This window comes from Nelumbo nucifera, chromosome 3 (genome assembly GCF_055504915.1).
Source record: "Nelumbo nucifera cultivar China Antique chromosome 3, China Antique-T2T, whole genome shotgun sequence".
In the NCBI taxonomy this organism is placed as follows: domain Eukaryota; kingdom Viridiplantae; phylum Streptophyta; class Magnoliopsida; order Proteales; family Nelumbonaceae; genus Nelumbo; species Nelumbo nucifera.
Window position 1 is genome coordinate 109,763,100 of NC_142651.1, and position 23,508 is coordinate 109,786,607.

The following is a 23,508-nucleotide window of genomic DNA, read 5'->3' on the forward strand; positions in this document are numbered from 1 at the left end:
ATTCATTATTAAATTAATTCTTATTACTTTTACCCAAGTCCTTAATTTGTCTCTAGCTCCTCTACTTTTTTAGGCCTTGTATTTAGATAAATGCATTTATTCGGGTAAATTTAACTTAAAAAAATGTTATCCGATTAATTACATTTGCCCATACCTCCGTGAACCTCTCTTTCATCGGATCTTCAAGTGAACCCGGTTCATTATTTACAACAAAACAAAATTTAAGGGGTGAAAATTAAAGTTATTTCCTGCAAAATTTCAGTTTAAAAAATTTTACGTCTTTTTGGTGAAAGAAACGCAGCCTAAGGTTTTGTATGGAAAGTTGAGAGGAAGTTATTAAGAAAGTTGAAAAAAATTCCTTTGTCTTCCATCAATTTTCTGTATCTCTTTTATTTTCTTTCAAACCAAACATAACTGTGGGGGCTAAGCCCGCCTGCTTGCCTGGGCTTCTCAATTGTTAAAAACCACCATGGGCTTGAATTGGGCTTATTAGGGATACTGGGAGCCACTGAGTCAGAGGGAGAGTCTGATTTATGAAGGCAAATCAACCTACTAATTTAACTCAAAACGCAAAACAGCGGAGACATCAGACAGACACGGAGACGGAGTCGGAGTCGGAGACGAAGCCATGGCGGAGCAGGAGCTGAGTAAATGGCGTCTGGAGAGCCGCCAATACCTGGGAGAGATTTCAGCTCTCTGTTTTCTCCACCTACCTCCCCAACTCTGTTCCCTTCCTTTTATTCTCGCTGGTAAGGAGTATTATCCCGTCAGTAGTCCCTCTGTCCCCCCCTCTTCACTTGATACTGCAGCAGGAATTTTTATTTCGAATTAGCTGAGTATTTTTATTTTCCTGGATTTGCTTTCGTTTACTTTTCTCCTTAATATGCTTCCTTCCTTTCCTCATGGTCTCCTGAATTCGAGAGTGGAACTTGTGGAGATGCAAATACGAATATATCTGTGTATCATAACACTAGTGATATGATTATAGGTTATAAAAGACATAATTTTAATCAGGAGTGATTTGAGTACTACGAGTAATAAGCAGACCAAGAGTGACGAAGGGACGCGCTAAATGTGGTCCATGCTTTTAGTTAACTCCTCTGCCTTCAGAAGGTGGGCCGGGTACCGTCCCTATTATCAATGGTGGCACCAAATTGGCGTCCTTCAACAGCATTTTTCAGGAGTTTGCTACTCATTGATCTCGCAATGAATTGAGCAAACCATTTTTTATTTTTTCTTTTTTGGGAACTAGAACTTGGTAGCTAGCATTATTGGACTTCATGAAGTGAAAGAGAATTTAATCATAGTTAATTTCAACAAGAAATTCAAATGGAAGTTGTTGGTTTCTATGAAAAAATGGTCCATGTTCATATTTTCAAATTAGGGAGCAGACTACTATAAGACAACGCTTAGATCGGAAAAAGTACCATTACAGTCATGGAGTCGTGGCACATTAAGCTATTGAAAACAATGTTTATCCTGTTTTTTATATCCTGTCTTTTTCCTCCAGAAGATTTGTTGGGAATGTAGAGGATATAAGGAGAATTGCTTAGTTACACAATGGCTGTACATACATATGTGGTTGCAAACGCTATGCTGACAAAGAGGGGAAAAAATATAACAAGAATACAGCATTGAGTTGTTGAAGAATATCAAGAACATTGGCTAGGTAAATGGTTTGTGTCATTGCTGCAAACTGGTTGACGGTATATTCTATGAGAGAGAGTTCTGCTGTTTTGAAAATACTGTGAGGTTAATCAGAAGGTCAGAACTTTAGGCAAGGAAAAAAATAAAAAAAGAGTGGAAAAAATCACTATAAAATATTTGCCTCAAACTGGTCTGCTAACCATAAAGTGAAAGAAAATACTGTATATTGTATAAAAAACATGAAGAAACATTTTGACAAATAACTGGTGGTGGTCTAGTGGATAGATCATGTCAATGAAGGTCTCCTTTTCTTTATGTAGCCGTGCTACAATTTAGTTGAAGACTTGAAGTTTTGTCAAATTTAGGATTCTACCAAGCAGTTTCTTCAAAGCAGATCTGAATTGGAAAGTCCTAAGGGGTAGGATTTAAATCGAATCAGGATTCAAACCGTAAATCATAAGATTCAATCTAAGTCTTTGAATGAATTATTAAAATATTATAAAAGACATAAAATTAAAAATAGAATAATCAATTATACAATGAGTTTCACGGATAATCATTAAGTAATAATAAAGTAATGAGCATTTCCACTCTACATGTCTGTGCCAAATCAAGAAAAATGATGTCGTTGCCAAATTCAGTTTTCTTATTCATATCATGTATCATAATGTGAAGTCATAGATAAAAAAATCATTACTAATGACCCAAAAAATCAACCTAAGCTTGAAAAAACTAATGACCTAAAAAAAGTAGCCATGAATTCTGTATATTGCTCAATGCCCATGACCAACCTAAGCTTTACAAAAATAAATTCTGACCTAAAAAAGATTAGTCATGAGTTCTGTATATTGTTCAATGCCCATGAAACTGAAATTCAACTTTGATAGGTGCACTGTTGGCAACCTGGGTCCATCGGGTATAGGAGGTGTGGTAAGAGACCATCTGGGGAATCTTATAATGAGCTTTGTAGGACTAATTGGTGTAGAGAACTCTTTAAAGGCTGAGATCATTGCACTTATAAAAGGATTAAACTTAGCGCAATCTCAAGGATGGTCAGATCTGATGATTGAAGGAGGCTGTAAGGTGGTCCTGGGGTACCTGGAGAACTAAGATGAGGAGCCTTGGGGGCTGCTGCAGATGATCAGAGGAGCCATTCTTTGGCATCCAATCTGAGTTGTTTGTTCAGATGGATCCCTTTTTCAACTAACTCTGTAGTTGATGCTTTAGTTAAATCTGGAGTGAATAGGGAACAATTTTTTGTAGGGAATTCTAGGGCCTGGCATTGATGTAAATCTGTCTTAAATGGTTTCTGCTTATTGACAGCATATGCTGCTTGTACAGTTTCTGTGTGTCCTTTTGGATACTCTATTTTTTAATGCAAATTTCCATTCTTGATCATAAAAAAATTATATTGCTCAATGTCTAACCTGAAATATGGACAAGCTCATGTATACAAATCAAAATGCAAAGTGGTAAACACCAAGACTCACTCAAGTCTTCTTCTTCACCCAAAGTCATTCTCATTATTATTATTATTTTTTAATTTCAAGGGGAAAATCTTCTTCTCCTTCACTCTTTGATGATGATATGGAAATGTATTGTCGTATTCCTCTTTAAGAGGTAAAACAAGTTATTTTCTAAATTAACTACTTAATTAAAACATTAATGAAATAAAAGGGGACTCCTAACATACACTGCTGTTTCTTCAGATTTTTTTTTGATGCCTAAACCTTCAACATATTGGAAGCACTCATTTAGATCAAGTCATGCTGCATCCTCAGGAAAAACTGGATATTCCTCTCTATGGTCCATTTATCATCAAACTCCATAAACATATCAGACCATATGTCTTATTCATTCTTTTCTTATGTCATTGCTTGAGTTGTAAGCTGTATTGGACACAGACAAGATTGTTAAACCTCTTTTTCTTCAACCTATTCCTTTTCTTTGAGTGTATCTAATTACAAGTATATATTTCTATCAATTACTATGTCCCTACTTTCGTAGTTAACATTTTGTAAATCAAGATTAAAAAACATAATTAAAATATGCTCCAGTTACGCTCATATCAAGAAGAGCTACATGTGAGGCTTAATATCCATATTGAATAGCTCTGAAAATTTAGAACACCATCCCTATAGGTATCCCGCTAAAAGGTATAGTGCAATGTGTACTTGTAATGATGGGCAAATCAATTTAATATAACAACTTAAATATCAAAGAAAAAATTAGGATTTAAAATTAATAATTGGTTACCGAGCTGTTTCGTTTTCCTTGTTATCTTTGTTTTTTTGATGAATAACTTGTTATCTTTGTTGTACCCCATCCAATAAGCCTCCTCTTTTGAACGAGGCCATTTGCTCACATTCCTCACCTTATCTTTTGAAGATAGCACCATACTCTCAAAACAGTCCAACAGTCAGTCCTTTTTTTACTTAAATGTTAGCCTTGAAATTGTGATCATATTGAATGTATGGGTTCAATAAATAACCCACCACATGTAGAGGCATATGTAATTTAAGTTCCAGATAGGGCGGTCATTGGGTCAGATTTGGATTTGATCCAGCCACATTTGAGTTCAACCTGACTATCAAGCCTTATACATATAGAACAATTACTCTTTGACTTGTAGAATAAATTTATCATTATCATCATCATCATCATGATCTAAGCCTTGTGCCAACCATATTGGGTCAACTACATGAATCCTGTTTTGCCATAGTTCTGTTCAGTGCCATATCTACTTTTAGATTATGATCCCTTAAATCATTTCTTATTACCTCAATTTTTCCCATAAATCTTCTACCTAGAGTTGTAAATTGAGCTGTGCTGCCCACGGCCCAACACGGTTTTGTATTGGTACGGCACGACAGCACGTGGGCCGTGCCAGGCACGGTATGATCATGTGGTTCGTGCTGGGCCAGGGGTTTCAAGTCCATGGTCCAGCATTGCACGACACAATTGTGCGTGTTGTGCCACCTGTCGCCCATGTGCCGGCACGGCCTAGCCTGCAGCACAACACGGAACGGCCTGATCCGTGGGCCCGCAATGGGCCAAGTGCAGCCTGTTTGAGAAAACTAGCCATTAGGGCTGGCCCTTGGGGGACCCCCAAATGGCTACTTTAATATTTTTAGGGGTTTTTATAGAAATACCCCTCAATCAACAACTATAAGCCTATAAATAGCTTTATAGGGGGTATTTTGGCTTTAGGGGGAAGAAAAAAGACAATAATGCCTCTCCAACAACTATATCCTATACAACTACTTTGGGACTTTGGGGGCATTTGGGTAAAGTGATAAATGACTTTATAATAAATACCCCTCCCAACAATTAAAAAACAACTAGTTTTTAGGGTATTTTGGGCAAATGAATTATTTTCAATTCCTATAAATAGCCCTATCCTCCACCATTCTCATCACACCAATTTAACAATTCTGAATTCTCTTCTCAATTCTTTATTCTCATTATCTCATACTCTCTTAACCTCTCATCTCATACTATCATAGTGTCATACACTTAGCAATTTAAGAGGCTCTGGTCTTTTGAGGCTTCAACTGTTAAAATCAAGTTGAGATTCTGAACTAGTAATCCAACCACAACCATCTGGGTAAGTGCAATTAAATTAATTTTTAGTTTTTTAGAATTAAAAAAAGGCCGACTCCTCCTGAAACCAATTCCCCAATAGTAAGTTCCCTAGCTCGATTTGGAAAGTATTTAAAATAGAGGAGGTTGAGGGGAAGGGAAAAAGAGCCGTTTGCCAAAAATGTAGGATTGACTTTAGCTTTAGTAGCAAGGGTGGTATTGGCCACTTGGGCAGACATTTTCTCTTCCATGAGAAACAAGAAAAAGATATCTACTTTAAAGATTTGCTGGATGTTGAGGATAAATTACAAGACAAAGAAGGGCATAGCACTACTACACCTGATGAAGCAGATGATTGAAGTCAAGGAAATGGAGTAGTTTTTTAAATTTTATTTAAATTATTTGTTATTTTTTCAACAATGTAATTTTTATATTTTAAATGAAATAAAATTTCTATTTTTCCCAATTTGTTGTCCATTTTGTATTCTGAAAAGTATTTTTTTTCATTTATTTGTTAGATTTTTTTTTTTTCAATTTGTTTCCAAAGGAAAATCAAGCATTTTAGTTTTACTTAGCAAAAACTTAAAAAAATCAAAATGTCAAAAAAAACAACAAAAAAGGTTTGGGCCTTTCTGGTCCGGTTCGACCCAGGCCCAAGGCCCAGCCCAAGTCCACAACACAGCTTGCAACCCGCCTGGCCCAGACCTGCAGCATGGCACAGGCCCGCGTGGACTCAGGCCATGGGCCATGCCAGGCCAACCCCCCAAAATATCCCAGGGGAGGGAGGCATGGCCTGCGGGTTGGCACCACACGGCCCACACTTTGCGCGGGCCACAAATGGGCCGTGTCGGTTCAGCACGACCCGTTTTACAGCTCTACTTCTACCCCCTTCAACTTGTAACACATCACTTCTTATGGGTGCTGTAGATGGTCTTCTCTAAATATGAAACACTGAATTTATTAATTATTAAACTTTATATGTATACATATATATTTTAATATTACATAAAATTTATTCGGACTTGGAATTTAATTGGATTAGATCTCAGAACTGGTATTGAACTTTCAGAGTCCATTGACAACTCTTGATCCAAATGAACATCAATTATCTTCCAATCTGGCATATATTTCATCTTTACATTGTCCGGTTGTTTTGGCAATGACATGGCTTCTTTTGCTTTATTCATTGTTTCATAAATTCCCCATGGGGGTTTTTCCTCATAATCAACCAAGCAAAGGACCTTAGTTAACATTGATATATTGATAAAAACTATTTGATTTCTTTCTAAAATCTATCATTATCCAAAACAATATACTTGACTTTTGCTCTATCATACTTCTTTGTCATTCTTTAGAAGAAAACATGGTTATACTAGAAGCTAATTTGTAAGAAAACTCTTCATTGTCAAGAAGCAAGTATCAAATCTATAATAGTTGGTTGTAGCAATTCATGTCCCTTAGCATATATCAAGCATTAAACCAAGACAATGGGTTGAACAAGATGACTTAAATAATTTAATTCTCTTTTCCATCAACATTTTTCCAACATTAACATATGCTTGGACCACTCAACAACTGAACCAATAAACTCAAAAAGTCTCAACAGGCAACTTTTTGACCAAGAATTTGACCAGTGTCCTACTGCATATATTAATCCAACCATCTATCATTGTTCTAAATCTTGTCTTAACCTGTTTTTCTTTAAGCTCCTTAATCATATTTTTTTTTGGATAGGTAACCATAAAGTTCTATTAATTATGAAAAAGATGTACAAGATGTACATACAGCCATTACATCAGGTGGTTACTACCACCTTTCCCATACTATTTAATTTACACTTCATCCAACAACATCTGATTTCTGCCCACCCCTTGTTTTTTGTTTTTTTAATTCATCATCCAAAGAGTTAGCTGATCGTTGTACCCATTGAAGTTATTGAAAGTTTCTGATCAACCATCTAAACCTTTTAATTTCATTCCCATAGTTCCACACAACTCCCTCATTATTCAGCAACCACATTATCACCACCTTTGAATTACCTCCAATGATTAATTTATTCCAGTTGAGATCTTTTTCCCTCTGCACACCGCTAATATTTCTTCCTTTAGAGAGTCACTCCAATTGGGCCAGAAAAAATAGCAACAACTTGACCATCTTTATTCCTAATGAGTAATGATACCTCCCACTCCCAAAGGCCTTGGATTTCCCTTGCTGCTTCCAGCAAAGTTGAGTTTTATGAAACCGTTTCTCGTTGTGCCCAATTTATTTGAGTTTTGAGTTTCTGAAATCATTTTAAAATAGAAAGTTTTCCAAACTTTAACCTTTTGATATTCAAAGCTTCTACTACTTTCTCATGGTCTTGATCCGTGCAAACAGGAACTGGGTCGCAAATACTGCTATATAGTATGGAAGCAGGAAAGCTATTGAATTCATTTAATGTATTTGAAGGTATCCGTGTGCATGGAATTTCCTGTAGCATTCATGATTCTACAGAAGATGGGCCATCCTCAAGACTTGCTTTCAATATTGCTGTATTTGGAGAGAAGAGGATTAAACTATTTAACTTGTTCATTCAGATAGCATCAGTAGAACAATGCCAGTCAGAATTGATTTTAATTCATGTAATGCCAAAATTTAGTCACTGGATTTTGGACATTTGCTTCTTGAAGGTACAAAATTTTTAATACTGCCTTTCCCCTTTTTGGTTGTTATTTAATTATATACTCTGATTACATTCCTTTTCCATAATATTTTGTTCTTTATTGGTGGTGGGTTGTTAGTAGGACAGTATGCTTTCTCAGCATGGTGGTGACAGTCATCTTGCTATAGGACTCGGTGACAATTCTATCTGTATATGGGATATTGCAAATTCCAATGTGGTCCTTGAAGTAAAATGTCCAGGTTTGTTCCACAGAGTCTTAAACAAGAATCTATTTTTCTTTGTTCCAATTGTTTAAGGTCCAGCATCACAAATAAAGCTGAAAAACCAGGCACTGAGTCTGCAAAGGGTAGAATGTAGAATTCCCTTTTACTTCCTAATGCAAATAATTTGTGTCCATAAATGGGAGCCAAACTTCTACTTAAAATATTTGGATGTAAGGTCTTTCTCATAGTACTATTAAAACAATAATGAGTTTCGAGCCGTGTAACAAGGGAAGTGACACAGATATGACATATGAGTTGTTTGAGACAGTTTCTTTGTAACATTTCCACTCATAGCATGCCTGTCAGTAGACTATAAATGGGTCGGATTTGATTGGATTCAACTACATCCAAGTCTGATCCAATTAATGAAAATCTAAATCCAAATTTGATCTGAAATCGGATCTTGTCTAAGGTTTCAGATCCTATCAGATGTTCAGATTAAACTGAGTCTGTTTCACCATCTTTATAATATTATCATGACCATCATCTAAGCCTTGTCCTAACCAAGGTCCAAAATATCAATACACCCCAATACGCTGAAGTGTGTGTATCGGGGGGTTGACCAATGTGTGTGCTTCCTTTTAGTCTTTTTTTTATAAATTTTACAGGGGGAGGGTGGGGTGGTCTTAGCAAGGCCTACCCCCTGAAAACATTAAAATTTTAAAATATTTAATATTTCACGTATTAGGGTGGGGCTGGTATGATACTATCCGATACACCCCAATATGTGATGAAAATTTGAACCTTGGTCTTAACTATATGTGGTCATCTACATGTGTCCTGCTTTTCCATTTCATTCTGTTCAGTGCCATATCCATCATCAAATTTTGGGTGCTTAAATCATTTCTTACTACTTTCATCAAATTCCTTTTTGATTAAGGGAGAGCTAAGAGAGTTTATCTTTCCCTATCTTCATCCTGTACTTCCTTGCTTTTAATTTATTGAAATTATTTCAGTTATTGATAAAAAATGGATGCAATTTTAAAATCTGGATCTGATCTGTTTATGTAAATGGATCAATCTTCAGAAAATGTGATTCATTGATAGCCCTATCCTTCAGCCAATTTTCAGAAAATGTGTTTCTTTGTTAAATAAGCATTGAGTTTCAATTTGGTTTTTTACCTCCTGAAATATTTCCAGGCTTAAATAAAAGCTTACCTAATGTTCTCTTTTTTGCTATATTATCTTCTTCTGACATTTGAATTGTTTTTCAATTGTAGAGAGGTGCCTTCTGTATTCAATGCGTTTATGGGGCAGCAAGCTAGATGCTCTTCATGTGGCATGTGGTACTATATATAATGAGGTGACCTATCTCTTCCTTTGGTTCCTATTGGAGTTTTCACCTTCTCTGTATTTCTGCAAACTTAGAAGTTTTCACCTTCTATCTAGCTCTGATTAAAAACCAGCTGGGGGAAGAGAGTTGTAAGGGTGTGTGGGGTAATCCTGTTCCACCTAGGGTGGAGGCATCTGCGTGGTTGGTGGCTATGGATAGTGTTCTTACTACTAACCATCTGAAGTCAAGAGGCTTTCACATGGCAAACATTTGCCATATGTGCAAAGAAAGTGAGGAAACAGTACTTCATTTGTTTGGCATGCAGCTGTTCCTCCCTGAGTCTCCGGCGGGAATCTTTTCCAAATGGCCTTCCTACAAGGGCAGCAAAAAATCCAGAATTGTGTGGAGCTGTATTCCTTTTGCTGTGTGTTGGTCAATTTGGAGAGAAAGAAACAGAAGAGTATTGGAGGATAGTCAACAAGAGTTAGAGAAGGTGGTGGAGTCTATTGGAAGGGCTATCTATGGCTGGGTGCTCATCCTTTCAGATTTTGCTCAAAACTCTGTATCAGATTTTGGGTCCTCCTTTTGGAATGCTCTTGAGATCCAAGAATGTAATCCGGATTAGCTTTTTGTAATGCCTGATGGTGTAACCTCTACACCTTGATGTAATTTGTGGTTTTTCTTAATAAATCTTTCTTTTACGTTACTATAAAAAAAACTTCATTTTTCCTTATTCACTCAAATCAGCCTTTTTGGTAAAAGAGTTGAACCTCATTTCCAATTTTTAGAAAATGTTTACTTTTATTCAACAAGTGAAGGATGTACAAAAGTAGCCCAGGCTCTAAAAGGCAAATAAGAAAAAAAAGAGCCCACCCAAGAATTACAAAGGCAAAGAGCTAGCGCTATACAAAAATTCCCTTCCTGATCCAGATTTGGCTAAATAATCTGCAGATTGGTTCAATTCCTTAGAGATCCATCTGAAAGTAGAATGCTGAGTTGCGGGAACCTCTTTTATCTCATTTAGAAGGTTAGCAAGCCTCCATGGACAAGACTCTGCTCTAGATATCCACCCAAATTTGTTCTTAGGTTCACTTTCCACCATGATTGAACTGATCTGAGTGGACTTGGCAATAATTAAGCCCTGAAGAACAGCAGGAACCTCTGCTTCTGAAGCAGTTGTAGCAATAATTGGTTCACTGTAGGCTCAAACTAGAGACCCCTCAAAGGTCAAAACAGCACCCTCAATCCTTACAACCAAGGGCTGATCAGGAATTCTTCTGAAACTACCATCAAACTGCAGAATGAAGGCTGCCTTTGGAATGGGTATGAGTGTGGGTCTGAGACAAGGAACATTGGGTGAGAAGTATATGATCTCCAAGAGATTTCTGTCAAGGTCCCCATCACCAAGGACCTAAATGGATTGGATTCAAATTCGGATTCGGATCCAAATATAAATGAATCAAATTTGGATATGCCTATATCTGATTCGATCCAACCTGTTTGCAGCCCCAAGGGACCAACAACCAGTTGTTGGAAGTAGGATTTTGGTAGTGAAGTGCTATTAGGAATGAGAGACCAGATTTGTTTGTGATATAACAAATTGATATGCTTTCAGAATAGAATCTATACCAGAACCTTGGTGGTCTGTTTGGATGACAAGCAGGGACTGGTATACAACATTTTGTGAGTCCGCTAAGAATGGCTACACAGCAAAAGTCTAATGGGATGGATGGTATTATTCATGTTTATCATTCAATTTCTCCTTTTCTTCTTAGGGTGGGTGGAGCATTCTCATCTTTATTCTTATGAGAAAAATAGAATTTTTTTTTTGATAACTGAAAATGATTTCATTAATCAAGAGTAATAAAACTTATGAGAAAAATAGAATTAACCTGTTAGTTAGAGGCATGAATTTGAGCCTGCTGGGTGAGGCCATGTAAAACACCCACCACTGCACGAAATCTGTGTCTATGCCATTTATGTACTGTTTTGCAATCTACCTGGTGCTATTTTACATTGTCTTTATTTTTAATCATATTACTAACCATTGCCATATTTACTCATAATGTTGTTTCTGTTTTGCATTTACAGTTGCTTGTGTAATATATCCTAGTGTTAAACCAGGATCTGTTGCATTGAACTTCCAATTTTGATTATTTTAACTATATGATTTATTGAAGCTGAACTGCATTTGGCAGATTATTGTTTGGAAGGTGGTTCCTCAGAACAATGTACCACCATCAAGAAGGTCAATAAAAGATCCCAATGGTTTATGTGGTTCTTTCTGCAATAATGTCCAGCTTCATGATCGACAATATGAAGCTATTTATTTGCATAGACTCACTGGACATGAAGGTTCAATCTTCCACATAGCATGGTCCTCTGATGGATCAAAACTGATATCTGTTTCTGATGATCGTAGGTGGATAATCTGCTTGGCTATTTGTGTTTTTGTTATTTATTTATTTTTTTTATAAATTTTAAAGAAAGCCAGAGCTTGTTCTATGTAATGTTGTTTTGCTTTTCTTAAATGCTGCAGTGCTCGTGTCTGGACACTTAATGCTGAGAGAAAAGATTCCACTGGTACAAGGGGGGTTGGAGATCCCACTTCTACTGATCTCTCACTATTTGGCCACAATGCAAGGGTTTGGGATTGCCATATCTCTGATTCTGTAAGCTTTGATCTCCATTGGAAATTGAAAGTATTTTTTCAACTATACTTCTAATTTGTCTATATATTTCCCAACATTGTTGAAATTTGAGTGTTCATTATTCTTTTTGAAGATTTCTTGAAAATAAGCTGGTAAAGTTGCATAAAATTATATGGTGATATCTTTTTCCGTTCTTTTCTTTTTTTTTTTTCTTTTGCCATAATTTGTCTGCATATATACATGCTTTTCTCTTGTGCAAAAAATCAAAATCAGGCATTCCTTCACCATGATATCAATGGATGCTTTTCATTTCATATATGCAGAGATTGGGTTAGCATCAAATGCTTCTCACATTTAGGGCATATGGTCCAAAGCAAAGATGGTAAATTTGCAAACATATAAGCTCCATATGATTCTACCTAGGTAAATTATTAAGGAGTAATTTAATGAGTAAGATTGAGGTTCACTTATTATCCATTTGGTATTTGTCTCTGTTTGTCTGCAGTGGGTAAATTACAACTGGAAAATGTGTCTGTACGTGGGCCCTACTTGTTTATCCCATATGTGGGTCCCATGTGTTCTGGAGTTAGTATAATATTTATTTGATGAGTTCTTTTTGGAAAGTCCTGAGCAATTCTTTCACTTAGTTTAAGTAAATTGGTGGTCCCACATGTAAACTCTATCCAAATAGCGCCTAATCATGCTGGCCTGCAAAATTTTAGAAGGTATCAATTATGGTTACAGGAACCTCATTGGAGACCTTTTGGAGATCCTCCAATCTTTACATTTTGTGCCCCACACAGGATCAACCATTAATCCCTGTCCTCACATTAATTCAAACTTCAGTTTGATGGTAGCTGCATGGGGATACCAAGTTCCATAAGTGCAGCAGGTATTGGTGGAATCATCTTCAAGTCAGAAGGTGAAATCGTTGAGCTTACAGTGAGCCAATAGGACATGCTGATTTACAGAAGCAGTTCTGCCTGTGGGTATCCAAATGACTTCCTTCTAGTTAAGGAGACTCAAGAAATGTTATTTTATGGTTTCGATGTACAGGCAATGGTCCTTGGAAATGATCTTATTTTCACAGTGGTATTAGAAAAATCTCTACTAGCTGAATAGCTAGATTAGATGGATTGCAAGGGAATTAAATTATATGGCCAATGGATCAACTGAGGCAGGTAAGGAAGGGCATATTTGTAAAGCAGAAACACTTTGACCATGTAAATTTTGGTTGGGCTGTATTTTTTTTTTTCTTTTTTTCCTTTTGTCTTGACTGTACATCCTCTCATGTATGTTCCTTTTCCCTTGGTTTTAAATGAAATTTACTCTTAAAAAAAAGTAATATTCTTCATGCTATACCTAGTAAAATGTTGAACAAAATGATGCAACTGGATTGGAGGTAAATGTGCATTTCCCTCCATTTTTCTTAAAAATAAATTGAGCTATAATTTTGAACAAGGAAACCTTTTCCATGTTAACTGAGTGTTGATACATGTTGATTTGCACAGCTGTAAATAGGTGATAAATTATTAGTAAACATGTTGCTTTCTGTTGTTGTCAATGAAGAAAGAAGCTGTTGGTAATGACCATATTATGTTTTGCATACATATAATTACCCATAGTGGAATTTTGGTTGTTGCTCAGTGTTTGTTGGGTGAGTTTGGATCTGCTGACCACAACACATTGCTGGCCATGTTCACCCAGCCACACATTGGGAACATCTCTTGTACTTTATATCACTGATATTCCCAATGTGTGGCTGGGTGAACGTGGCCAGAAGATCTGGACTCTTGTTGGGTAAGGTGGGTCCTTTTGTGTTATTTATCAAAAAAAAAGATGGGTCCTTTTGTGTAGAGTGGGGTAGGTGGTATGCGCCTTCTACTGCTCTGCAGCACTTTTTTTTTTCTTGGGGTGGGGGGTGTTGGGTGGTTGAATCTTTTGTATATCCTTGAATTATAGGTCTTTCTTTGGGTGGACGAATTAAGGGGTCTTTTTATTTTTTTCCTTGCCTCTGTACCCAGTGTATATTTACCCTTTCTTTGTAGTTTGTTTAATGTTACTCTTTAGTGGTAATGAATTGGCAATTTCCTCTATGCTGTGGAGTTATGACTGACCTCAACTACAGGGGGCTCTGTGGCAGTAAACTGAAACTTTATTCTAAATGCAACTCCAATGTTTTACAACAACTTTCGTTGTGCTTTAGTGCAAGATGGGCTTGGAATTTTTTGTGATGAGGATGGTTGTGACCTGTTCTGATGCTGGACACCTGGACCAGTTGCTTTTTAAATTTTAGGGCCTGTTCGTTTTTTGGATTTTGAGAGGGGGGAAAGTTGGTCAATGAGATTTTGGTTCCCATTGACCAAGATACCTATGTTCTTTTTCAGATTTATGTGGGGTCCATGGAAAATTTATTTTCTCTGGGTATCACGTACCTGGGTAAGTGATACCCATCTCCTAGTTGGGTAAGTAACTTTCCCACCTAGGGGAAAGTTGCCAACACTTGGATGGGACAAAATTGCCCCTTTTAATAATGGCTTTTTATGGCTAAAATGGTCATTGTCTTATTTACTTGGGAAATAAAAGAACATGGGTAAATGCACTTACCCGGGTAAGTATTTCTGGGAAACACTTACCCAAGTAAGTGCATTTACCTGGGTAAGTAACTTCCTGAAAAGCATACGGGGCCTTAATGGCCAAATAGAAGTGCTATTACCTGTGATACAGCCATACAGGTTGTTTACACTGGATAAATTTGTGTAGTAGATAGAGGATATGATCTTCAAGGGGCCATTACTTTGTGTAATGGTAAAGCCTCAGACTGGCAAGTGTGGAGAATGTGGGTTTGAGTCTGAGAGGCCATTTTGTGCAAAAAAATGCCAAAGGTTAGGACTATATCCAGTCTACCCCTCCCATGACTCCAGATAGCTAGGACCAACATTGGGATTGGGTAATGGCCTTCTCTATAGAGGACAAGATCTTCATATTATGAGCTGGTGTTAATCCAATTTCCACCATTTTGAGAGGCATGGATTACCATACAAGTTGAGGGGTTATCGCAGGTGCAGAATTTCAAATACACCCTTACTGATTTACATCTAGTGCTGTCAATTGGTTGGGTCTAGTCTGGGTTAGGTAGACCTCGGCCTGGCCTAATAAGTAAATGTGCAAAACCTGTTCCGGTAATTGGGACTATTGGATCTGTTAGAGAATAAAAACCTATTCAGGGACCTAACAACTTAAGCTTTTAGGTTGAAAGATTCCTTGAGAGGATCTCACCCAATAAGACCTAATTATAATTGTCCGCTATGCTTTTAACCTCTAGTTTGACAACAAACCTACTTATTTGTTAAAATGACACATTTGAACATCAGGATATGATAATATTACAAGTATATCATGGGAAAATGTTTATGCTTTATGGTGAAAGAGAAAAATAAGTATATAACATATATATATATATATATATATATAATAAGTATATAATATAATACTTGTATGTATCTATGTTGGTTTGGAACGGCCAAAACGGATTCCAACCCTATCATAATTGGAACGCATAATACCGACCCAGATCCTATATAAGTGGATCAGTTCAATTGGGGCCTGTCTGGTCTGCTCAGCCCATTGACAAACCTATTTACATCATTCTTCCAAAGATGATTTCAGAATTAATGCATAATTTTCTGCTATTTCATGCCTTAAGTTCTGTCATTTGTTTACTTTGTCACAGATGGATACCTTCTTCTGAAAATGACTTGTCTTTTCATATGATGTCCCTTTTAGTTAATTGTCACTGCTGGTGAGGATTGTAGCTGCCGCGTGTGGGGAATAGATGGGAGCCAACTTAAGGTGATCAAGGAACATACGTAAGTTGTGAATCTAAGTTCCATGTTGTTAAAATTCAGGAAATTTGCTGTCTTTGCTGCTCACATAACTTTTGTTCCATAAGTATGGCACTTAATGGTTGAACTCTGTCTGGTAATGACTATTTTTATTCTAGAGGGGTATGCGTACATGGCATGACACATACTGCATACCCATGTGGTTCTACTAATCATTCTAGAAAACCTTGTCTGTCCTGTTCTTTATATCTGTTAACCACTTATACTGTAGACCTTTGAAACATCGATGCTCAAATATGTATTACTGATTCTTATTATTACTTTATATTCTACATCCATTTGAAAGAGTGCAAATGTGTAGGAGTTGGAAACTGGTCTATCAAAATGTCACTGTTCTGTCTATTTTGCACAATTATGTCATTCACATGTGGCATTTTCTCATAAGTTGAAATTTCAGATACAGATGCACTATTCTAGGTCATGTGAGACTCATGTAATTGACAATCCAGCCTGGAAGATAAACATGGTATAATATTGCAAAAGTTCTACATACATGCAGTAATTGCCAAGTAGAGTTTGAGCAATCTAATGGATGAGCTTGTCATGGAAAAGAATACTCTGGTTTTTCAATCTTATATTCCAAATTCTATAGCATAGCAACCACACAAGATTGGGATAGGGGATATGCTAGTTGATTGGATTGGCTTGGAACAATAAGAATGTATTCTGTTGCTCTTGCAGGTTGGAACTTTATTCAGCTTGAGAACAGTCTTGAAATCTGGTTGAGCTGTAGTATTGGAAGATGGGAAGGAAATGTCTAGACTTATTAGAGGCTTGATTGGTTGGTAGGTGTATATAATCTCTCCTGGAAAAGAGAGGTTGCTGAATAGGCAACAAAGGAATGACAAGCCTCTCAACCAGTAGAGGTTAGACTGCTGGTAGGGTATTTTTCTCTGTGTTCTTCCAAAAGAGAGGAAGCAGAAATTATTCTGCAATTGGAATCATTAATCATTTTCAATCCTGAGCTTTGACTAGATTGATAGAATTCTTTGGTGGTTAGTTTGTGTTATGTGTATTCCAATTGATGCCTGGAGTTTGCCTACTGTTAGAAGTTTAATCTGTTATTCTGTCTTTTATTTATGCTTTGTATTGGATTTATAGGGGCAAAGTTGTCTATTCAGTTTTGTTCCTTGGTGGGGGAATTGTTTTTTATTCAATTTATTACTTAAGTAGGGGGTGTCATTGTAACTTTTTTCTATTAAGAAATTATTTTATCAAAAGGCTTGGCAGATTGGCTATTTATTCTGAGAGGGTACAGCCATACAGAATTTTTTTGCATTTGAGCAGTACTATTCTGAGATGATGGGTTTATATGAAAAGCTTAATATCTATCAGCCGATTACTTCTGATACATATTTTTTTTGCATTTGGCACTGCATGGGGTAAATTTATCTTTAATTGGATCAGAGAAATATTACTTTGCAAATTTTGCAGGTCAACTGTACAAGATGAGGGTCATTAGTGAAGGAGATATTTGCTTATTAAAAACCACTCACAAGGTCACCACCATATCCAAGTATAAAGTGAGGGAGATTATAGAGACCATTGATAAGAATCTGGTTTTGGTAGAAACCCAAAAGGTAGAAGATGATGGAGTGGAAGGGAGGTAGTTTGGTTTTTCGATTCAAAAAATAAAGACATGAGTCAAAGGGGTAAAAACATCTGGTTCAGAATAGTAGGGTCCGCATGTTTGAATTGGAATCGTTTTATGAATAAATAAAGGGGTATAAAGGACTTGGAAAATGAAAATTGGAGGTCCAACAGATTTATTTGATGGACCTGGTGGAGTTTAATTTTCCAATGTCCTCTTGATATGAGAATCAGGAAATTAAGAAGGAACTCTGGTTTTGGAGGGGCTGAAGGACAATTTGGGATTATAAATGGGGAAGTTAGACTTGCTAATAAGGGATTAAAGGGTGTGAATTATGATGGACATCATATGGCTAAATGTTGGTATTTTATTATCTTTGTGAGTTTGAAAAGTTGAAGAGGACAAGTTTGGATTCTTTTAATTTTTTTTTGAGGATGGTGAGGGTGTTGAATTTTGGCTGGAATTGAAAGGGGTTCATGGAAGTTTTGGGATTACCTTGGTATTTAGGGAATTTTAATGTGATAAGAAGGCTTGGCAAGATGAAAGGATGTCAAGATAAAGAATTCACAGCTGAAGGGGTCTAATTTTCTTGGTTCAGCACGTGGCTTTTCAGACATCAGCTAAGGGAAATCTCAAGCTTAGCAAGGGAGATTGGGGTGAGGTTTATTTGGGCAAGAAGATCAGATAATGGTATGGCTGATGCTTTAGCAAAGCAAGGAGTCAATAGGCAAGAGTTGTTTTGGGCCTGTTTATGAGACAGTTTGTATCAAAGGGTTCTCCATCTGGCCCTTGGATGGTGGCAGTTGTAATTTTTATCCATTATATTAATGAAAGTTACCGCTTCCCATAAAAAAAATGCTGAAGAGATTGGATGGTCCTTGAATTCATGCAAAGAGAGTCAACCAGATACAATCCAAGATCTTTTGATGAGTGCAGTGGTGAATTGAAGCATGTTTAGTTGTATGGATGTTCAGTTATTAGTTTGTAGAGTTCTTGTTGTTTACTTTTTTCCTTCTTTCGTTCTTGTTAGTGAAATCTCTTCACTTGGTCTTATAATTCCTTTTTTCCTTCAGTGAAAAGTTTCCCTATTATATAAAAAAATTCTTGTTGCCATGCATGACATCCCTATATGTAGCATATACTGTTTATTAGTTCTAGTATTCTTTTTTCTTTTGTCATCTAGTACAGCCGGCAGTGTCACCTTACCAAATGGCGAAATATTCTAGGGAACAACCATGTAATAGATCTATTACAAAAATATTACTAAATATATTTAAAGATGGGAAATTTTGAAAGCCAAGTGCCAGAACATCATATGGAGGCATCATTGCTTATGTGGCTTCTAGAAGTCACAACTACCAAGTGTTGACATCTTTTGTTGAAATCAGTTTAGAGCATCATAAGCATGTTCTGAGGACTGCCATGCCATGGTACTATGTTCTGCATGGCTAGAACATTAGAAACTTTTGTTTTCCAACTGTCATGGTAACACTGATATGGGACTGTGGATGATATTTTTAGATGTAGTAGAAGATGAAGACTGTAATCAGTCTTGAATCCTAATAGGTTTTAGGTTTACAAAACAGAAGAAAAGTGAGAGAAAGGAGAAGGAATAGAAGAGAAACAGGAGAACACAAGGGATTGAAAGGAGGGACAGATTCTAACAGATCTGCCGCCGCCACTCTCTTATTATTTATAGGTTATGTTCAGTACATAATGGAAAGGACACATCTGCCCTTAGTACTTACATGATAAATAAAGTAAATAAAAACTGAATAAATAACAACTGAATTAACAAACTGACTCAAACTGACACTACTATACTGAAACAAATAACTACACATGCTGTCCTACGAACACAGTGGGGACCACTGCTGTGGGGCCCACATCAGTGTTCCCTACAGATGTTAAGGTATGGGTGACTTTGTTGCTCAATCCCCAAGTTTCAGCATGATGGGGAAAGCTATATTGTTAGTAATATATTTGAATAGTTCTGATATTTTAGCTTTCTAAAATCAATCAAAAATTTATTTTAGTTTTTCAAAATTTAATTCTTAAATGCTATAGAACATCTTGCTTACTTGATATGTTGTTATCTTTTTGAAATTGTACAGAGGAAGGGGCATATGGCGATGTTTGTATGATGAAGACTCTTCTCTGCTTGTTACTGCTGGCTTTGATTCTGCAATCAAAGTACACCAAGTTCATACTTCCTTGTCCAGGAGCTCAGTGGAACAGACGTGGAAAGTCAAGGAGTTTAGAGACATGACCAATGTCTTTACTATTTGTACCCCAAAATTGTCGGAAAAGCTTGGACTCATGGACAGGTAACTCTGTTCTAAAGCTGTCCATTTTTTTTTTCTGGTACAAAAATTTTATTTTAATTTCTGAAGTGAAAAAAAGACTATTGTGTTCATTTTTAGAGGATATATTGGCTCCATATTCGTTTAGAGGGATGAAAATCCATGCTACCCATTTCACAGAAACATTAATCTATCAGATGATAAAAAGGGGTTGCCAGATGATTATGATTGCTTTTTTATAGGGAACAAGATTTCATTAAAATTTAAAACAAAATGTAAACAAGAAAACAAAAGTAAGAGAGAAATGAAAAGAAGCTATAGGTTCTCACAAATAAATAAATAAATAAATAAAAACTAGGTTCCCAGGACTAGACTGAACCCCTATACAAAAAGAAAGCCCAACTGCTAAATGCTGGATCATATATTCTCCCAATCGCTTGACACATACAAAGCCAAAAAAAGGAATGAATCACCCCAAGAACATTACCTGCAGCTGCTACCACCCGATATATAACCAAACCAAGACCACCTGCCACCCCATCTCAACGCCAACAAAATTAGAAGGATGATCATAACAATTTTTTGTCTTTCTGTGCTCATACTAGGGCATTCTCCAGAAACAACGCATTGCACCCTAACTGGAGTGTAGTGTAGGATCATTCATTTGGATATATTACTTGGTTATAGCATTGTACTTTACCTTCAAAAGGGTTTAAAAAAATGCTGGGATATCTCATAGGTGTGCAATTTAATTTTAACCAATAGAAACTTTAATTTGGTTTCCTTGAACTATGATGCACACAACACAGTTTCTTGAAGGTTTCATTATTAACCACTGATTCTGTTTCATGGCTGGTACTTGTCACAGCAAAAGTGAATATGTACGTTGCTTGCGATTCACACGAGAGGATACCCTTTATATTGCCACTAACCATGGACTTTTGTACCATGTTAATATATCTGACCCTGGAGATGTAAAATGGACTGAGCTTGTCCGAGTCTCTGAAGAAGTTCCAATTGTCTGTATGGATTTATTATCTATAAGCTCATCAGATTTCTCAAGAGATGATGAGGATTGGATTGCAGTTGGAGATGGTAAAGGAAATGCGACAGTTGTTAGGGTTTCTGATGGTGTATGCACTGATAGTGGCCCATCCTTTACATGGACAGCAGGATTAGAGAGACAACTCTTGGGAATTTATTGGTGCAAGTCATTGGGGTGTAGGTAATAAAATTTCATACTCCTTGTTTATGGGCATATCTGAATCACTCATTGGGTATAGACCATAAGGATGGTTTATCAATGTCCTGGTGGTACAGGTGGAGTAGGACCTATTGTGCATGCCCTGCCAACTTGGGGATGTTAGAAAAAGGAAGTTGGCTTAATTGATGGCTATTGTTTGGTAGCCATCCAATTCCAATCTAGAACTTCTGTAAATGGTGCTTCACAATTACTGTTAAATTTATTCCTGTCCAGAAGCATTAGGTGGCTATGGACCTTATGGCCATCCAATTGTTTCACTTTGCATTGAAAATCTTCATGGGATCCCTCAAACATTCACTTGCTACCTCCTTCTCATACCATAAGAAGGTAGGTATGGCATTGCAAGAGATATGATTGATGTCATTTGTGTATGTCATACATGTGGTCATGCCTTTTTATTGTGTATATTTGAGCCAAAGTCATATTGAACTCATAATAATCCCTGGTTTTTAGACCCCTTACGTGTTTTGATCTTGTCCTTTTTCCTTTGATGTCTTGAGGCAGTATTGTTTTGAACTTGGGTGTCCTTCGTTTTTTAATTGGAGGACATTCATATTTTCCTAATAACCCCTAATGATGGGTCCTTCTGTGCATGTGGACAACGTTTTCTATCATTCCAAAGGCAGGCACATTCTTTATTGTATACTTGAGAGGTATCTAAACATTTCCTTTTATGGTGGGCTATTATCTTTTCATTAATCTCTAGTGTTTCTATTATGCAGCCATATTTTCACTGCTGATCCTAGAGGGATTTTGAAACTGTGGAGAATCTTTGATCCCTTGCAATCTTGTACTAATAGATCTATACAGAATTACGAAGCATCTCTGGTTGCAGAATTCACATCATGTTTTGGGGCACGCATAATGTGCTTGGATGCATCATTTGATGAGGAGGTAATTGTGTTTCATCTTCCCTTCTTTGGTTTACTTTCTCTTGAATTAGCCTGCTCATTTCTATGTTGAATTCAATCATACGGAGTTAAGATGGGCTATTGGTAGAACATTATGCTTCTATTTGACTTCATTTGTAGTCAAGTGAACATGGTAGGACTTAGTAAAATGAATTGCAACATGCTGCTACATGATGTTAGCCATTATTGTTTGCTAAAGTAGTTATAAACTTATAATTTCTCCTTATTTTGCAATAAATTCCTTCACCTCTTTCACAAAAACATAATAAATTCTGACTTTTATTTTTCAAGAGGAAGATATTTCTGAGGAGAGAGAAAAGAAGAAATAAAAACACCTGCCTTCCCTCTTATTCTTTTGGAATGAATAATAAAAAGATGCCAAATTACATAGGAAAAGTATATCTAAAACCATTGGCCTTAAGATCTATGAATCCTGATAACAATGTTGTAAGACTGGAACCAGACCGGATGGCTGAACCGTGAAAGTTGGAAAGTGGTTTCGGTTCCAGTTTTTCAAATTTCTGAAAAAAATGGCTGAATCACCAGAAACCCATGAGAACCATTGAAAACTAGCCAGGTTTTAACAACCCATCCAGTTTTCAACAACGGACCTGGGTCACTGATTTATTACACAGCAAAGGGGTGGAGCTATATGCATTTGAGTGGGGTGGATTGACCCCACTGAAGTTAAAAAAAGCTGGTTTTCAGCGACGGGCTTGGGTCACTGATTTATTACAAAGCACAATGGCAAAGCTATATGCATTTGAGTGGGGTGGATTGACCCCACTGAAGTTCAAAAAGAAGCATTAAATTATTGTATAATGTCAGGCTTTTCAGCCCACTTTTCCATATTGACCCTCATAAAGTTAAATGAAAATATAAGTGTGGGGTCAATTTAGGCATTTTATTGGACTTTAGACTTATTGATTTTTAGACTATGTATATAAAAGAACCTGTTTGGGAGAGCTTCTACAGTGATTGAGCTGCGTTGACAGAGCCACTTCCTAGAAGCTACCTACTATTAGCTTCACTGGGAAGTTGCCCATGAAGCCTATTTTTGGCTTTCCAGATTTTTTCCAAACAAGGTTTCATGACTTTATAGGTTTCTAGGTTTTTGATAAAAAAAAGGTTTCTTGGCTGAAACATTGCCAGAAGTCGCTGCGTTAAAACCCTCCAAACACGCACAAAGGCCTCCATGATCTACGATTTGGGTGATTGAAAATGCAAAAAAAAACAAAAAATAGTACTTTTTGATATTTACAAAACTTTAAGTTATTTATGACCCCACTAGAAAAATTCCTGGCTACATCATTGACAAATCATAAATTCGAAATGGTGAAATTTGAGTTTGTGACCTCTACCTTGCATATATTAACACGATACCATTTATCCATTATAGCATTTTCACCTATTTTTGTCTCTTTAATATCTATATTAATCAAATATCTATATAAGT

General features: G+C 36.6%; 1 protein-coding gene across 3 annotated transcripts in view; it reads left to right on the plus strand.

Annotated features, from left to right (window-relative positions):
- Positions 1–437: 437 nt before the first annotated feature.
- Positions 438–23,508, plus strand: part of LOC104607119 (Transducin family protein / WD-40 repeat family protein) — a 36,715-nt gene continuing 13,644 nt past the window's right edge. Inside the window, exons 1-11 of one of the 3 annotated variants that reach the window (XM_019199409.2) lie at positions 440–749; positions 7,606–7,677; positions 7,806–7,898; positions 8,013–8,130; positions 9,375–9,457; positions 11,626–11,849; positions 11,967–12,099; positions 15,865–15,947; positions 19,689–19,901; positions 20,746–21,102; positions 21,864–22,035. In XM_019199409.2, the coding sequence (XP_019054954.1) occupies positions 7,666–7,677; positions 7,806–7,898; positions 8,013–8,130; positions 9,375–9,457; positions 11,626–11,849; positions 11,967–12,099; positions 15,865–15,947; positions 19,689–19,901; positions 20,746–21,102; positions 21,864–22,035 (1,488 nt within the window). In that variant the 5' untranslated portion in view covers positions 440–749; positions 7,606–7,665. Of the gene's footprint in view, positions 750–7,605; positions 7,899–8,009; positions 8,131–9,374; positions 9,458–11,625; positions 11,850–11,966; positions 12,100–15,864; positions 15,948–19,688; positions 19,902–20,745; positions 21,103–21,863; positions 22,036–23,508 lie in introns of those variants that run through there. The other 2 variants (XM_010272647.3, XM_010272649.3) reach the window with 2 other exon arrangements.